General features: G+C 37.5%; 1 protein-coding gene across 1 annotated transcript; it reads right to left on the bottom strand.

The window, feature by feature from the left end:
- Positions 1 to 3232: 3232 nt before the first annotated feature.
- LOC134540873 (uncharacterized) lies at positions 3233 to 9940 on the bottom strand. Its single transcript, XM_063383895.1, has 5 exons — positions 9757 to 9940; positions 7882 to 8036; positions 6785 to 6906; positions 5006 to 5067; positions 3233 to 3463 (listed from the first exon to the last, which is right to left on the bottom strand). Exons 2-5 carry the CDS (start codon positions 7984 to 7986, stop codon positions 3357 to 3359), a joined length of 396 nt encoding a protein of 131 aa, XP_063239965.1. The 5' UTR covers positions 7987 to 8036; positions 9757 to 9940; the 3' UTR covers positions 3233 to 3356.
- Between the last annotated feature and the right edge of the window lie 5678 nt (positions 9941 to 15618).

Genomic DNA, 15618 nt, shown 5'->3' with positions numbered 1-15618 from the left:
AAGGCAGACAGGACCGCGACGCGCGCCAGGTTCGGAGCTGGCTGGCGGCCCCGCACGGCCTCTGACGTCACTCGCCGTCCACTGACGTAAGGCATGCCACGCGTGCCTGGCCGGATTACAAGGGTCCTCGCTACCCACCCCCTTCCCCTCCGCTCCCCAAGCATCGTGGCACCTCGGGATTATTGTCAGCTCCAGCGGCCTTGGAATCCCGGACTTAACAGAGGCCGCCGCGAGGAGTGGCGTGAATAAGCGTTCGCTGTTCTGGGTGTTTCGGGCGTCGGGGGTCGGCCCCGGGACGACGCGACACGTCACGTCCCTTCTAGAAGGATGCCACGGGTATATAAGCGACGAAGCTGGCCTCCGCGGGAGTTCCGAGAATGAAGGGAAGTGCGACATCGGCGAAGAGGGTGAGAGACCCCCACCAGTGAGGATTGCGAACTGCGGAACTCGACAGACATCTGAGTGACTTGCGAATAAACATTTTTTTAAATGGAAGTGATTGATGGGACATTTTTAAGTACAATTATTTTGTTAGTAATGTAAATATTAGTAATTAATAAAAAACATGTAATTAAAGTTAATTGGACTATCCCTTACGAACCCAGTTTCCAAACACATTATGCCCATTACCGTATTATAAGCGTATTTGCAACGTGAGAATACATTGATTTGCTCATCAGCGAGCTTAAATGTTACATATCACTGTCGAGTACTAAACGTCTAGTTCACATTTTTTTTATGTGACCATAATTTATTATTGTTTGCTAAAAGTTTTTCCACTAAATAAGTCCTTGTATATTGTTTTTTTTATGAACTTCAAAACAATTTTAATATCAGCCCTAGCATGTACCAAGAGCATGAAACCTTGCAGTATACTATTTTGTAACTAACCGTTCGTGCGCCATTCACCATGGTTACTCATTTCCGTTCTATTCACGAAATTACTGCTACCAAATGCCGCCGAGAGCTAAGATGTTGCACACAAAATAAAATATAACACCCACTTGGGTAATTTAATCCAAAACAAGGGAGTACTCAAATGTAGAAGGATATTCGCGTCTATTTCGGACGTACGTAACGAATACGGGAGAGGCAGCCATGATATTTAGGCGTTTTCGGTCGGGAAGCCTTCATTTCACAGACGAGAGAGCCACACCCGAAGTTCCCCGCAGTTCGTGCTCGATTCCCCCCCCCCCCCCCGGGGTTCTTTCTCATAGTATAAACCGGTGTGGCATTAATTTTTACGGTCGATCAGGATAGGTTAGCTACATTATAAATACTTTTAAACACTGTGGATGGTTGGTTATATTAGGTAAGTATAGCTACATTAAAAAATACTGTAAAAATCATTTCATGGTTGCTTAGCAAATAACTTTTTAACGTGTAGCTATCCAGGGCTAGGAAACCGTTTACATGATTTCACAGTATCTTTAATGTAGCTATCCTAACCAAATCAACCGTCCACAATGTTTTAAAGTATTTATAATTTAGCTAACCTAACCTTTCACAATGAACAAAAAAAAAACCGAAGATGCGGGATAGTTCGTTTGGCGGCTCTCTCGTCTGTGAAAAAAAGGCTTTCCTTTCCGGTCCTGCCGACAGGGGAGTGACGAATAATTTTTTTTTTCCCCCCACCAACCACTCATAGTGTTTGCCCTGCAGCTTTGTCCCAGCGGCAATCTGCTGCCGAGTGCCCTACAGAACCCGCGGATCTCTCCAAGCAGCGATGCAGACGGGACTTGTTTACCGACGTATTCTGTGCTGCTTCGTGAAGCCAAGTCTGCCGGGACACTGCAAAGCCTTTCTATTGCATGTTGCAAGCACGCTGCAAAACCCTTCATTGCAGTTGCAAACACGCTGCGAAACCCTTCATTACAGTTGCAAGCACGCTATATTAGAACGCACACAATTTCTTACCAATTTTTTTTTATTTTTTCACTCGTGGGTTCGAACCAAGTAACCAATTGTGAATGAATTTAGTGCGTTTGTTTTTTTGAAAAAAAAATTATATAGTTTTAATTTTTGCAATATTTAATACTCAATTTATATACATATTTTCATAATATATACGGCGGCCATGTTCTGAATAAAAAAAAAGGGCAATCTTAAAGTTTGGAGGTCAAGACAGAGGTAATTGATACTCTCAACCCTTCTGCCCCTGAAGTACCTGCGCCAGAATCGACTATAATATACTACTAGTTACTTTTTATTTAATAATATGTTATGGTATGAATAATACAAACATTTATCATCAACGATAAATTAAAAACTTTGTTGTTCATAAAGCTAAAACTAACGATGTCATGTCAACTATTCATAATGTTTTTTTTTCTTTAATGGTTTTCGGGTTGTGGCGCGTCTAAGGGGGGGAGATCTCAACCCTGAAGATGTCTGCTGCAATGCCGATGCGAAACGTCAGGTACAATCTACTACTTTGACGATACTCAACCTCATGAAAACTAATATAGTTCTTTAAACAATAGACGTGAAAGCCTACAATGTACTTTAGAATATATAGTTTAAGAAACTTTGTTTGTACTATCACGTAAAAACTTTACCGCATGATTTTTTAAGAACACTGTAATTTCTAATTACAAATTATAACAAATAAAAAAAGTACATTATAACGAAATATTGCCACCAAAATGGTAAAACGACAGTAAGTTAACAAATAAAATGCCGAAAAAATTGTTTTAATGTTATTTTATTGAAGTAAATCTAATAAAATTTTCGAATTTTTATGATAAAACCGTTTAGCAAATAAATGAAACATTATATTTGTCTAGTTTAAGAAGTATGCTTATTTTGTTACCAAACAATAAAACATTCAAAAATATGCAACAGGTACAGAAAAAATAATTAAATTTAATTTTTTAATTAACAAAACAGATAAACGTACTTATTATGCCCAATTATGACAACCATGCTACAGAACACGTTCTAGGAGGAAGTACACTATGCTTACTTACAGTCTTAGGTTAATAAATTTACATTTTTTATAGAGCGAATATTGCGTAGCACTAATAGAATTCTCTCCTTTACGCTCATGATTTATTTTTCCAAGCGAGAATAACTAAAAATTAGATTCATACAGTCTGAAACAAATAGTTCTTTTTGGTATTTTGTAACAGTTGATTTCACATTAAAATATCTATCTGCTTGTCCTTTAAAAAATTCACTTTGAAATTATAGTAGAGTTGTTTCGCAGAAACGACAAAAAATATAAACGTAATTTGTTACTTCACTGAACATTTTTTTATCAAGGCATTACATTTTTCTAAGTCGAGAAGTTTCTGAGTAATTTAATGAAAACATGTGATTTGAAGATAACTGCTTTGTTGATGATGTCATTGACTTCATGATCTGCACGGCAGGCGTGGCTTGTTGGAGATGAAGCAGTCATCAGCGCTGGAGGTCGCTCCAGCTGTTTTGTCCTTCTCTGTGGCAGCCGTTTTCGTCTCTCCTGAAACTCACAGCGGGTTAAATAAACACAATTGCACGTTCCTTAAATGATTCCTGCAATAATGGATGATGGACATTCGCTATTGCTGGTTTTCACTTCATGTTATATAGGTAGAGACCGGAAAAATTCGCGAATTCATTTCGCTATAGGCTAAAATACAAATAGTTATACCTGCGTGCTGCCTCTGCCATTGGCTCACAACTCACCTGGATGACTCTGAGCCAACGAGAAACACCCGACCAAAGCTTTATCGAATCACAGGCTGCTACGCTGGAACGTCTCACAAGACAGCAGCCAATGAGTGGGTGGCATTTTACCGAGTGTACGTAGAACTATGGAGTTCATCCTAGAGGCCATTGACCCCGCGAATTTTTCCTGTCCCTATATATAGGTGGATTCAAGGATTCATTTCGTGATATGATATCATTCAAATTATAATTACGTGGTGCACACTTGATAACTTGCATACTTGTTAACTTACATACTTGTTAACTTGCATACTTGATAAATTGCATACTTGATAACTTGCATACTTGATATCTCGCATACTTGATATCATGCATACTTGATAACTAGCATACTTGATAACTTGCATACTTAATAACTTGCGGACTTGATAACTTGCGGACTTGATTACTTGCATACTTGATAACTTGCATACTTGATAACTTGCCCACTTGATAACTTGTATACTCGATAACTTGCATACTTGATAAATTAAATACTTGATACATTTCATACATGATAAATTGCATACTTGATAACTCGCACAATTGATATCTCGCATACTTGATAACTTGCATATTTGATAACTTGGATACTTGTTAACTTGGATACTTGTTAACTTGCATACTTGATAAAATGCATACTTGATAACTTGCATACTTGATAACTTGAATACTTGTTCAAATACATACTTGCGCCACTTGCATACGAGCGCATTTCCATACTTGCTCAATTATGTTTTTTTAAGGGTTTATTACGCAGGAATAACAAAAGTAAACTGATTGTGTGTCTGTGAACATATTTATATAAAAAAATACTGAATTATAAAACTGAAGGTTTTTATTTGATAAATATTCTTTTAAATTATTTTAAATAAATGTAATAAGCTCATTCAGGTGATTTTTTAATTTCGTATTTTGCCTTTATTTTCTATGCTATGTGGTGTATTGACTTCTATTTCGGATTTATTTCGGTTTTTTCATTATTCGCAATATAATTTTGCCACTACCTATAGTGCTAGCTTAGGACGGGCTTAATTTAATAACACATGATCCAATGACACGTGTCATTCAAGTGTACGCATATTTGTGATCTAGACTATAGTCGAATATAACAAAGCGAATTTTTCTTAACTTGTATTTCATTTGGTAGTTGAACTATTGCAATTACGATAACACGGGATACTTTAGCCACAATGCCTTTAAAAAAATTAATCAATTCGAAGGAAAAAACATTGATAAAACAGCTTAATTTACATAGGATTCGAAGCTACTATTTCCAGAGCAGAATTGAAACTACATGTGCACACACGCTAACCTTCTTCCTCTTTGTTGGGAAGATGTTCCAGAGATGTCATTTCCTCTGCCTCCCATTTAGCTCTGAAACAAAGGAACAAACTTTGTAACAATTCAATGGTCCCGAGGTGCCAATTGAGTTACTGAACTTTTTTCCCAGAAATCTGGTGGTACTTTATTTGTTTTTATTTTATTTTATTTTGATCATAAGACCGTATCTTAAGGATTGTATTAGAGGGTTCAATTCTACGTCTATGTTCGGTACTTCTTGACACTAATTTTTTGTTCTTGCACCTGTACTAAAAAGTACGCTAAAGAAAAAGGGAAATGTTTAAAAAAATAAGACGAAATTTCTTTTTTTTTATTTTATAAATTTTGGTTTTCTGATTTTGACTTTCAGATGTGTGTTTTTAGGTTGGTTATTTAATGCGAACCGTTCACTAAATATCTGAATCACATATCCAGAATAATTTATTTAACATTAATTAAAAAATATATAAATGCAGTGACCAAAATTAATTTTTTTAACACTTCATTATAATGCACTGACAAACTGGCAACTTTTGAAGGTTTAAGCAATCCGAACTATTTTAATGAAACATGGGTTTTAAAAATTAATAGGTCTTAGTTTATAATAAGTATTTATTTCAATTACTCTTGACCTACTTATACTAAATTTCTAAACATGTAAATGTTTTACTCCAATAGTCAAATTTATTTTAAATAACTTTTTTTTATTAATTAATGAATTCAATCATTTGACTGTCGTAATCTTAGTTATTATTAAAATTCTCAAATTTGTGTCGAAAAATTGTTATTCCTAATAGGAAATTTATTTTTAAAATGTTGATTAAAATGTTTTCTGAATACAAATACATTAAGAAAGACGTAACTATGTGTTGATCTTCACCTTTTGGTAAATGTTTTAAGAAATAGGTAATATATTAATTTTGTATAATTGAATTTTTTTTGTTAAACTATTTATCTTTTTAAAGATATTCAGTGGCTATTGGCTACTTAGTAATTTAAAAAAATATGCTATTAAAAAACTTTCAGTATCATTGTACCTGTTTCTGTTGGATCCTAGCTGTATCCAGTAACCCCACGATATAAGTTGTTAAGTCTTGGATATGTTGAACTTTTTTTTTTCCTGCCAAGACAAGGAAATTTTGAAGGTAGGTTATTATAAAAAATGTGAATGAGTCTTTCAGTTCTCGCCAGTGATGTGTTACGTCCAACCTCAGTATCGAGCAGATTAAAGTGTTCTCATGTCGCAAATACACTAATAATACGAAACTCGGACACGATTTTTTTAACGTATTTAACGTTAAATTATTCAAATAAGGCCCATCGTGTTTTAGACTACATTTATGGACGCGAACAACACTTAGTTCCCGCACCCGCCGCTATAATTCGCTGCTGGAACAGCTACATCGACTATTAAATTATTTGATGAGCAGACCGCAAAATTTTAAACTATTGTAACGAAACGGCTCCGATAAAAGCGAAAATTTACTTTAAAATAAGCAACTAAACCCCATCTTTGAACCTGATTTTCAAAAATAAATTTAATTACATTTCTGTCCGTCTTATTAAAATTAATTAAGCAGTTATTTTAAAGCTTTCCTTTGGCTTTGCGAACTTCGATTCTCGCCACCTCCATAGATGGTAGCAACGTGGTTGCACTGTTCAGTTCATTTGACTTCCGTTCCGTTAACGAAATGAGCTACCACCAAATGCCGTATACCGAAAGCTAAAATGTAACACGTCAAAAATTACTGAAATGTTTTCAAATATCTACCTGTTCTTCTCTCGAAACTCGTGGTACATGGCTCTCCACCTTCTAGAAGCTTCTAGAACATCGCCAGAGTGGCTGGACAACTTCTCTGTCGCCCTCCTGTAGTCTGACGCTGTCGTATTCACCTGCGCACACAAGTGTGAATACGTGTCTTTACAGGAACAATACACCTGGTTGTTTACTTCAAGGAGGTGGAGTAAGTGTGGCCAAGCCTTTCCTTTTAATAATTTTAACTTCGAAATCGGAACGAACCACCCCTTCTCTCCCCCTTTGATATCAAAACATTTGCTTTTAAAGTGGATTTTAACGCATGTTTTTTTTGATCATGTAATGTTGACTGCACAGAAAGAAAAATTATTTTATATTGTAAAAGATTCTTTTGGAAACCAGTTGCCAAGAAATATTTTTTAATACTAAAAGATAGATTTTTCAACTGTGTACAACAATGAATAGGTTTTATATTGTTATTTATACATTTGTTATACATTTATATTTTTTTGCATTAATGAAATGGGTTTTGCGAGGTAATGAGTATTTCTTAATAAATATTGGTACACAATTTTGTTTTATTTTAACTGACGTTTATTTCAAACATAAAGATAAAAAGATAAATGTGCAAGGAAGATGAATGTAGAGGAATAGATTGATTATACATCATGGTTCGCTTTATGCAGGAAACTATTCGAGCAACAAAGAAATATCCTTCATTCTCAAAGAACTGAGGGAAGCTGGAATAAATGTTATATTTAAATATTTGAATTTATTTTGTTTTATCATCATTATTATGTGTGCATTTAATACTGAAAATCTATTCAGGGAACGGTTTACAAACAACTTTAACTTGTTTCGGAATAACTGTCACACTCTGGCCCATAAAAAAAAATTATGTCCATCCGTTGCTCCGTTTGCTGCGTGAAATAAGGATAAACCAACAAACACATTTTTTTTTTAAATTTATTATATTAGAAGGTATGTTTGTTAAAATGCAACAGTATACGCAATAAACTTTGCCACGCAGAAACTGGTATGTGAAAGGAGTGTTGCTCTGTCCTTAAAATAAAACTACAATTAAAATCCCAAAGCAAGTGCTTCCCATTTACCTTTGTTTTCGCGCAGCTGGGCGAGAGATGATTCAGGTCGCTCTCGATTATTTTCTCCGGATCCTCTTGATCTGGGCGGACTTTATCCTTGAGCGCGGGTTTCATTCCGTTTCTCGGGGTTTTCGCACTGCGCCGCTCCTTCGGCGAAGAAATATCTGTGGGTAGTCATTCCAAACCGTTTGAGTAGTTAATTAACAAAAAAATTACTTGAACTACCGCTAGTGGGCAGGATGCCTCGGTGGTTAAGTTGGCAGTATCATAAATTAATTTGCTTATAGTATTTCGTGGTTTTGTACGAATCTTAATAAATTCATAAAAAAAGGGTGTCCATAAAAGAATAGCCCAGTTTCAATGGTATATTATAAAAGATTATTTTGGACTATTTACAACAATTAATACGTAATTTTGGTGGAAAATTAACGTGGTTTTGCCTTGCAAATGTTCAATATGTCCAGCTTTAGTTATACGGCGCACGTCCATCCTAAAGTACAATTCTTACCACACTTTGGTTTTCAAGGCCGGGGTAATGGAAGCAATAGCCTCTTAAATTCTGTGTCTCCACTCTGGAAAATCATCAGCTAGCGGCGGAACGTAAACACAAACTTTCATGAAGCTCCAAAGAAAGAAAAAAACGCATGGCGTTATGTCAGGTGAACGTGGAAGCCAGCGGAAAATATGTCTGTCTTGTCATCTCGACCATTACGACCAAACCAACAGTCATCTGGCTTTAAAGAATGTAGTAATTGTAACCGGTTTGAACTTTAAACGAAACGTACGTTAAACTGAAATTACAGACTCACTCTTAGCAACATTGCAGAACACAACACGTGTTACGCTCAGAAATAGCCAATTTGCGTATGTAGCGCTGCAAGTGTGAATCTACAACACTTACATTTGATACTATTAAAATTTTTACTGGTACATTCATTTATAGACCGTATAACCACATTTAACTGTTTAAAAATGCCTTTTCTACTTAACAAATCCTTGATTTATGGTTTCTTTAAATTAAACGCAAATTTTTATATTATACGTTTGATTTACTGAAGGCATGTAGTTTTAGATTAACGGTTTGTAAGTACCATTCGTCTTAAAACTCTTTATTTTTAGTTCATCGTTAAAAAAAACAATAAAAATTGGATTTTACAAAATCAATAGTAACCTGAGTTTTTCACGGCTTTTTTATCAAATAAATCTTTTATGAAGCTGACAATTTAATGTGTCTATTTATTTAGTAATAATTTTTGGAATTAATCACATACGTTTTCCTTCGGTGGTAAGATTTTTAAATTCTCTGACGTTTCCTGAACGAAGTTGCGGGTTATTAGTTAGTGTAGATGTAAGTAAAATTAAATAAAAATTGTAACTACCTTATGCCCGGAATGGTTTGCAATGCATCAAACAATTATTTTATTGTAATTTTTAAGAAGTAGGTACACATATGCAAAGCATCTCTCTATCTCTATTTATATCTCTATACATCTCTATGTCTCTATATCTCCCTCCAGCTCTCTCTCCTCTATATAACTACATCTATATCTCTACATATTTCACTCAATAGAAATGTAAATATAAAAAAATCTATTGTTTTTACCTATCTATATTTTTATCTACCATGTTACCAGTCACTGGTAAAATCACGCGCGTATTCAAATGAAACGTTGCGTCAAAGTTTCAAAGAAATTGGTGAATAATGTTACGGAAAAATTTAAGATTTTCAACGGAACGAATATTTACATTTTTCATTTGTATAGATCTTACACGATTAACTTCAGTTTCATTCGCGGAATTTTTTTTTTTTTCAAAGTGCCCACGCAGGTTTTATTTAGGCCACCACTGTCCCAGACAACGAACTGACTGAGGATCAAAGGATACCCAGGATTGTGCAGGCGGGGTTGGTCGCACTGGCAGGTCTTTTCTCCAGCTGGGCGTGGGAAGATCCCAGTCTTGGCAACTTGACGACGGCCGACGAAGAAGACGGTCTCTTGTCGGACGGTCTCTTGTCGATGGTGGACGTACTTCTTCTCGACTGGAATAATCATAACCCACTCTCACTTTTCATTTAATTAAATGTCACAATATTTAGTAGGCTTTTGTTTATATCGCGCCAAAGACAAACTATAAAAGAAAAGAGTTCGCACATGAGCGAAATGGTTTTCTTCACAATGTGCGAACTCTTTTCTTTCAGTTTGTCTTTGGCGCGATATAAACAAAGCCTACTAAATATTGTGAAATTATATAAATTGACAAAAATCTTATTTTGCAAAATTGAATAATGGAAAAATCTTATCAAATTAGTGTATTGTTATCATTCCTCGATAAATCTACAGAGTTTGAATGAAATCTGGCCGTTTAAAGTGGGTCAAAATCGCACCCAAAGGAGTCGGTTACAAACGTGCAAACATACAGGTGAAGCTAATATAAAACGTGTAAAAATAAAAAGGGAAACAAATCTATTTAAGTGGCCCGCCTACCCAGGTGTGTGTGTGTTGGTGTGTGTGTGTGTGTCAGTGAGGGTGGGATGATAAGTGCTGGTGCTTCTAGAGGCATAATCCTCTAGTGATAAACGTAAAATTTCACGGCAGGGAAATTAAGACAAAGATGTAATGCAAGTAGTCCCTTGGGAGCTTTCAAGAATTCGTGGGAGGAAGTAATTATGAAAACACGCGTTTCAGCCATTTTTACAGTTCCGAAATAAAGTTTCAAATCGAAATACGGAAACAGAACAACTCATATGCCCTTAGCGTGTTCTAAATGCATTTCCTTAAAACATACATAAGACCCCATTCTGATATCTCGAGCAGTTTTCAATTCATTGTTATATTTTTTTCTGATGCTCTGCAGACAGTGGGATCCCAGGTGGGCAAGGAGTTGATATTGTTACGAACGCAGACAGGACCGCGACGCGCGCCAGGCTCGGAGCTGGCTGGCGGCCCCGCACGGCCGCTAACGTCACACGCCGTCCGCTGACGTAAGTCATGCCACGCGTGCCTGGCCATGCAAGGATCCTCGCTAACCATCCTCCTACGATCCCAGCGCACCGTCCTGCCTCGGGCTATTGTCACCTTTAGCGACCTGGGAGTTTACGGACTTATAGAGGCCGCCGCGTGGAGTTGCGTGAATAAGCGGTCGCTGTTCTGGATGTTTCGGGCGTCGGGGTCGGCCCCGGTACGACACGCGACACGTCACAGCCGCTCTCGTCCCTTCGAGAAGGACGCCACTGGTATATAAGCGACGACGCCGGCCTCCGCGGGAGTTCCGAGGGTACCAAGAGTTCCGCGAGTGAAGGGAAGTGCGACATCGGCGAAGAGAGTGAGAGTGAGAGACAACCCCCCCCCCCCCCTCCCCATTTTTCGTGAGCGGCGCGACGAGAAGCTACGGGACCGTAAGAGGGCGAGGCTGTGTGTTTGTGAACCACTGTCGAGTCTAGCTCCAGTAATGAGTGCGAACTGTGGAATTCGACAGACATTGAGTGAATTGTGATTAAACAGTTTTAAGTTCAAGTGGTTGGTGATCAGACATTTTTAAGTACACTTATTTGTTAGTCATATAAATATTTGTAATTAATAAAATTTAATTGGGCCATCCCTTAAGAACCCAGTTCCCCACACATTATACTCGTAACAATGTGTAGCTGGGCCATGCCGATTAGGCAATATTTGGTTTCGTAGGGCTCCGCCAACTAATTAGCTTAGTCAGTACGTACCGAGTTACGCGATCCCAATGAACTATAAAACCTGGCGCGCAAGATTTTCGGTCCGCAGTATATAAGGAAACTTTTATAACTCTGAACGATTTTTTTTAAAGTAACATCTTAGCTCTCCGAATACTGCATTTCGTGAATGGAACGGTAGTGGCATGGAACGAAAATGTTTAACCACGGTGCTGCAATCTGTAGAGGATGACGCAAACCGAAGTTCACAAAGCCAAAGGGAAACTTTATATTATTAACTGTTTGGTTAATTTTTTACAAGCTGCGCAGTGTCCCATTAAAATTCCTTGTCGAAAATCAGATCCAAAGTCAGGGTTGTAGTGATTTTTGAAAGTCTTTTTCGCTTTCATCACAACGAATTCTGGCGACAGGTGCGGAAACTACGTATATTTGGCGTCCATAAATGAAGCTGAAAACAAAATTTGCATAGATACTGATCACGCTCGGCACTATTTTAAAGGATTCTAAGTTAAATTTCGTGTCCGAGTTTCGCATCATAAGTGAACAGTATGGCCATAAAATAATTTTCCAGTTATAGTTTTTAATAGTATCAACTGCGAGCATTGTAGAGTGTTGTTTCGAGGTCACAATCAAAGAGTAACTCAAAACGGTTTTATGTAAACGCATGCGCAAGTAGGTACTGCTTTGTTGTTTTCTCGCTCTCAGAGCCTCCAACGACAAATGGCGACTTCTGAGCGTAAAGCGTTTTTGTATTCCGAAATTTGGCTAAGAGTGAATCTATAATTTCAGTTAAACTCGCCCCCCCCCCAATACTGGAATCACCACGAGAGTGGTTGAAAGTCGAAGTCCCTGACCGTTGGATTGGTTGCAATGGTCGAGACGACAGACCTCCACGATCACCATTAATTTTTTTATTCTTTGGGACTCTGTAATAGATCGTGGTCTACGATCCGCCGCTAACTAATGATTTATTCAGCGCTGAGACACAGAATTGAAGGACGTGTTAACTAAAGTGTGGGAAGAATTAACTTTAGGTTGGATGTGTGGCCCCAATTGAAGATTTGTAAAAAAAAAAAAATAATAATAAAAAGGCATGGTGGCTGTCGACAGAAATTCTGTTTTAAATGTGTAATATGAAATTATTTCTTCGTCAAATTTACGCAATAAAATGAGTTTGGTATTTATTATATCACTAGCATGTCGGTGACGTGAACCCATAAGTTTTGCCCCTACCAATAATAACTTTAAAACTAGAAGAAATGAAGTTTTTTAATTGAAAGAATAAACAATTATTAACTTAAATCTACAAATAATCAACATTATCTCTAATAAATCAATAACCTGACATTTGAAGAAATTCACATCGTAAATAAATAAACAAAAGAAAAAACATAAACCCAACTTAACTACCTTCTTAAAAATATCCAATACTCGCAATATGTACTGTGCCACACAATAAAGTTACAATTTCCTTGAAAAATAAAGATAAAATAAAAAAACTTATTCTTAAAAAATAGAATAAATTAAGTTTATCATTGAAATATAATAAAATTAACACGTCACGTGACCATTTCGATGACGGCTTACATAAATTTACTCCCTATCCAAACCTTCCTATAGAAGTTTTAACTTTAAAAAAAAGTTACTTAAACTTCAATTTTATTTATGACTAGCTGCCCGACCCGGCTTCGCACGGCTATACTAATGGGAAAAAATTAAGCCACATCTCCCATTTACATTAATGGTAAATAAAAAAAATTCAGTGAAAATTTATTGCAATGCTGTATAATGTACCGGAGAGAAAATGAATAGCACCGATGGTTTCCCGACTCGTGCACGCAACGTAAAACTGATGTACCCGTACTTCGCTACGGCAGTCTACAGGCAGATCACTCTTGCGCCGCTCATTATACATGCCCCTCCTTGTGGGTACGCCACTGCCGCGCGATGCCCGTTGCCATGGAGACGCAGAAGGCATGAACAATGCAAAATCCTGTTCTCATGCAGACAAAGTACACACTGTTGCCTGGTTTTAACCACCCATGGGATCTAATTTTCGGAAAATGTTATCCTGCGTAACATAAGGAACATTACTGTGAAGTTTCAAGTCTGTAAAATATATATACTTGAAAAAAAGGGGGAAATTTTTGATATTTAAAGTACCCGCAAAATTTCAATGGTGATGAGGACTGCACTAACAATGAAATAGTCGTTGCCATAGAGACGAATGAAGCATCAACAAAGCAACAGCCGTTGCCACGGTGATTTCCTACCAAAAACTGAAAATTTTGATATATTACGCCCCCGAAACTCCCCTTGGGATCGGATTTCCGCAGAATCCGTTCTTAGTGAGCGTCTACATCACAAAATGAGTAACTATGCTAAATTTCAAGTCAATCGGGTGTATAGTTTTAGAGATCTCGTGATGAGTGAGTCAGTGAGTGGTATTTCGCTTTTATATATGTATATGTATATATATATACATATATATATATATATATATATATACAAGTCCTTGTCAGAATTGTAACGGGAAAGGAAATTATTGATGGTCCGAAAAATGAAAAATAATTAAAAATAATAAAAATAATTCTAGTAAAAAAAATTAAACACAGAGAGGAAAAAAAACAATAATTAAGTTTGCGATTTAAAGTGATAAAAAGTCTTTAAATACTAATTGAACTCTTATGAGGGTACTGATTGCTTCGTTGTTAATATCACACGGGTGTTTTTTACTTGTATGGGAAAATTAAGAATGATAAAGCATCTAGTGCGTGGCAACAATGTTAATAGGCAATAGGAAATAAACTTCTAGCGCCTGCGGCATTGTCAACACACACTTCGTATGTGTACTGCATGTTGTATCTAACCCCCTCCAACGCATTTGATTATAAATTGGACTTTTAGTGAGGATCCGTAATGTTATTGATAATATAATATAGCCTATAGCCTATCTCGATAAATGTACTATCCAACACTGAAAGAATTTTTCAAATCGGACCGGTGGTTCCTGAGATTAGCGCGTTCAAACAAACAAACAAACAAACTCTTCAGGTTTATAATATTAGTATAGATTTCTTTGTAGATTAAACTCTGTTTTGATGTGCCATTGAACGTGGGACATTGTTTCGCGGGCACCCTGCACTCAAAGGGCTGGTGATGAGAGGTTCGCTTACACTGGGCGGCGTCTCTACGTGGCATGTGCCGCCGCCGCCGCCGCCGCCGCCGATGGGCGGCAGGAAGCCGGCGCAGTCTCCGCCCCTCCCCGCCCCTGGCCCAGCTGGCGGACTGGCGTCTCCGTGGCTGCTGGCGTCTCCGTCTCCCGGCTCGTCCCGATCCGCCAGCTGCGCCACCGCTGCCAACCACCCGACACAAACAGCTGGTCTCCCTTCCGGGGACGCACCACAACGCCGAAATACCACAACGCCGAAATGCCAAATTGACCACAATGCCGACAGCTAGAAAACTGCTGTGTACCACAACGCCGAATTACCACAACGCCGAAATACACTAACGCCGAAAAATGTCATTGCAGGACTGCCACAAAGGTTATGTTATGTTAGACTAGGTTAGGTTAGACTAAGTTAAGCTAGGTTAGATTAGGTTAGGCTAGATTAGATTAGGTTAGGCTAGGTTAGATTAGGTTAGGCTAGGATAGGTTAGGTTAGGTTAGGCTAGGATAGGCTAGGTTAAGTTAGGTTAGGTTATATTACGCTAGGTTTAGGTAGGGTTAGGTTTGATTGTGGTATTTCGACGTTAAGGTGCATTTAATAAACACACACAAATTCATTCAGTTGTTATTTCGGCGTTGTGGTACACAGCAGTTTTCTAGCTGTCGGCGTTGTGGTCAATTTTGACATTCGGCGTTATGGTAACGACCCCTCCCTTCCCGGGGGTTGTGTGTTTCTAAGTTGTGATAGTTCCAAGTTATGATTTTCTAAGTTATGACGTTTCTAAGTTGTGTGGTTCTGCGTTGCTTCTTTATAAGTTACGTGTTTCTATGTTACGTGTTTCTAAGTTACGTATTTCTAAGTTACGTGTTTCTAAGTTACGTGTTTCTAAGT

Source organism: Bacillus rossius, chromosome 17 (genome assembly GCF_032445375.1).
Source record: "Bacillus rossius redtenbacheri isolate Brsri chromosome 17, Brsri_v3, whole genome shotgun sequence".
Taxonomy (NCBI): domain Eukaryota; kingdom Metazoa; phylum Arthropoda; class Insecta; order Phasmatodea; family Bacillidae; genus Bacillus; species Bacillus rossius.
The sequence above is the reverse complement of the archived record's forward strand: the minus strand, read 5'-3'. Positions and strand labels throughout refer to the sequence as shown.

Excerpts from the sequence above, each read along its gene's own strand:
- LOC134540873 (XM_063383895.1), bottom strand. The coding sequence starts at position 7,986 with ATGAAACCCGCGCTCAAGGATAAAGTCCGCCCAGATCAAGAGGATCCG. Across the intron at positions 5,068-6,784 it reads GAGTTTCGAGAGAAGAACAG|AGCTAAATGGGAGGCAGAGG; the intron begins GTAGATATTTGA and ends CCTTTGTTTCAG. Across the intron at positions 3,464-5,005 it reads TCCCAACAAAGAGGAAGAAG|GAGAGACGAAAACGGCTGCC; the intron begins GTTAGCGTGTGT and ends TGTGAGTTTCAG.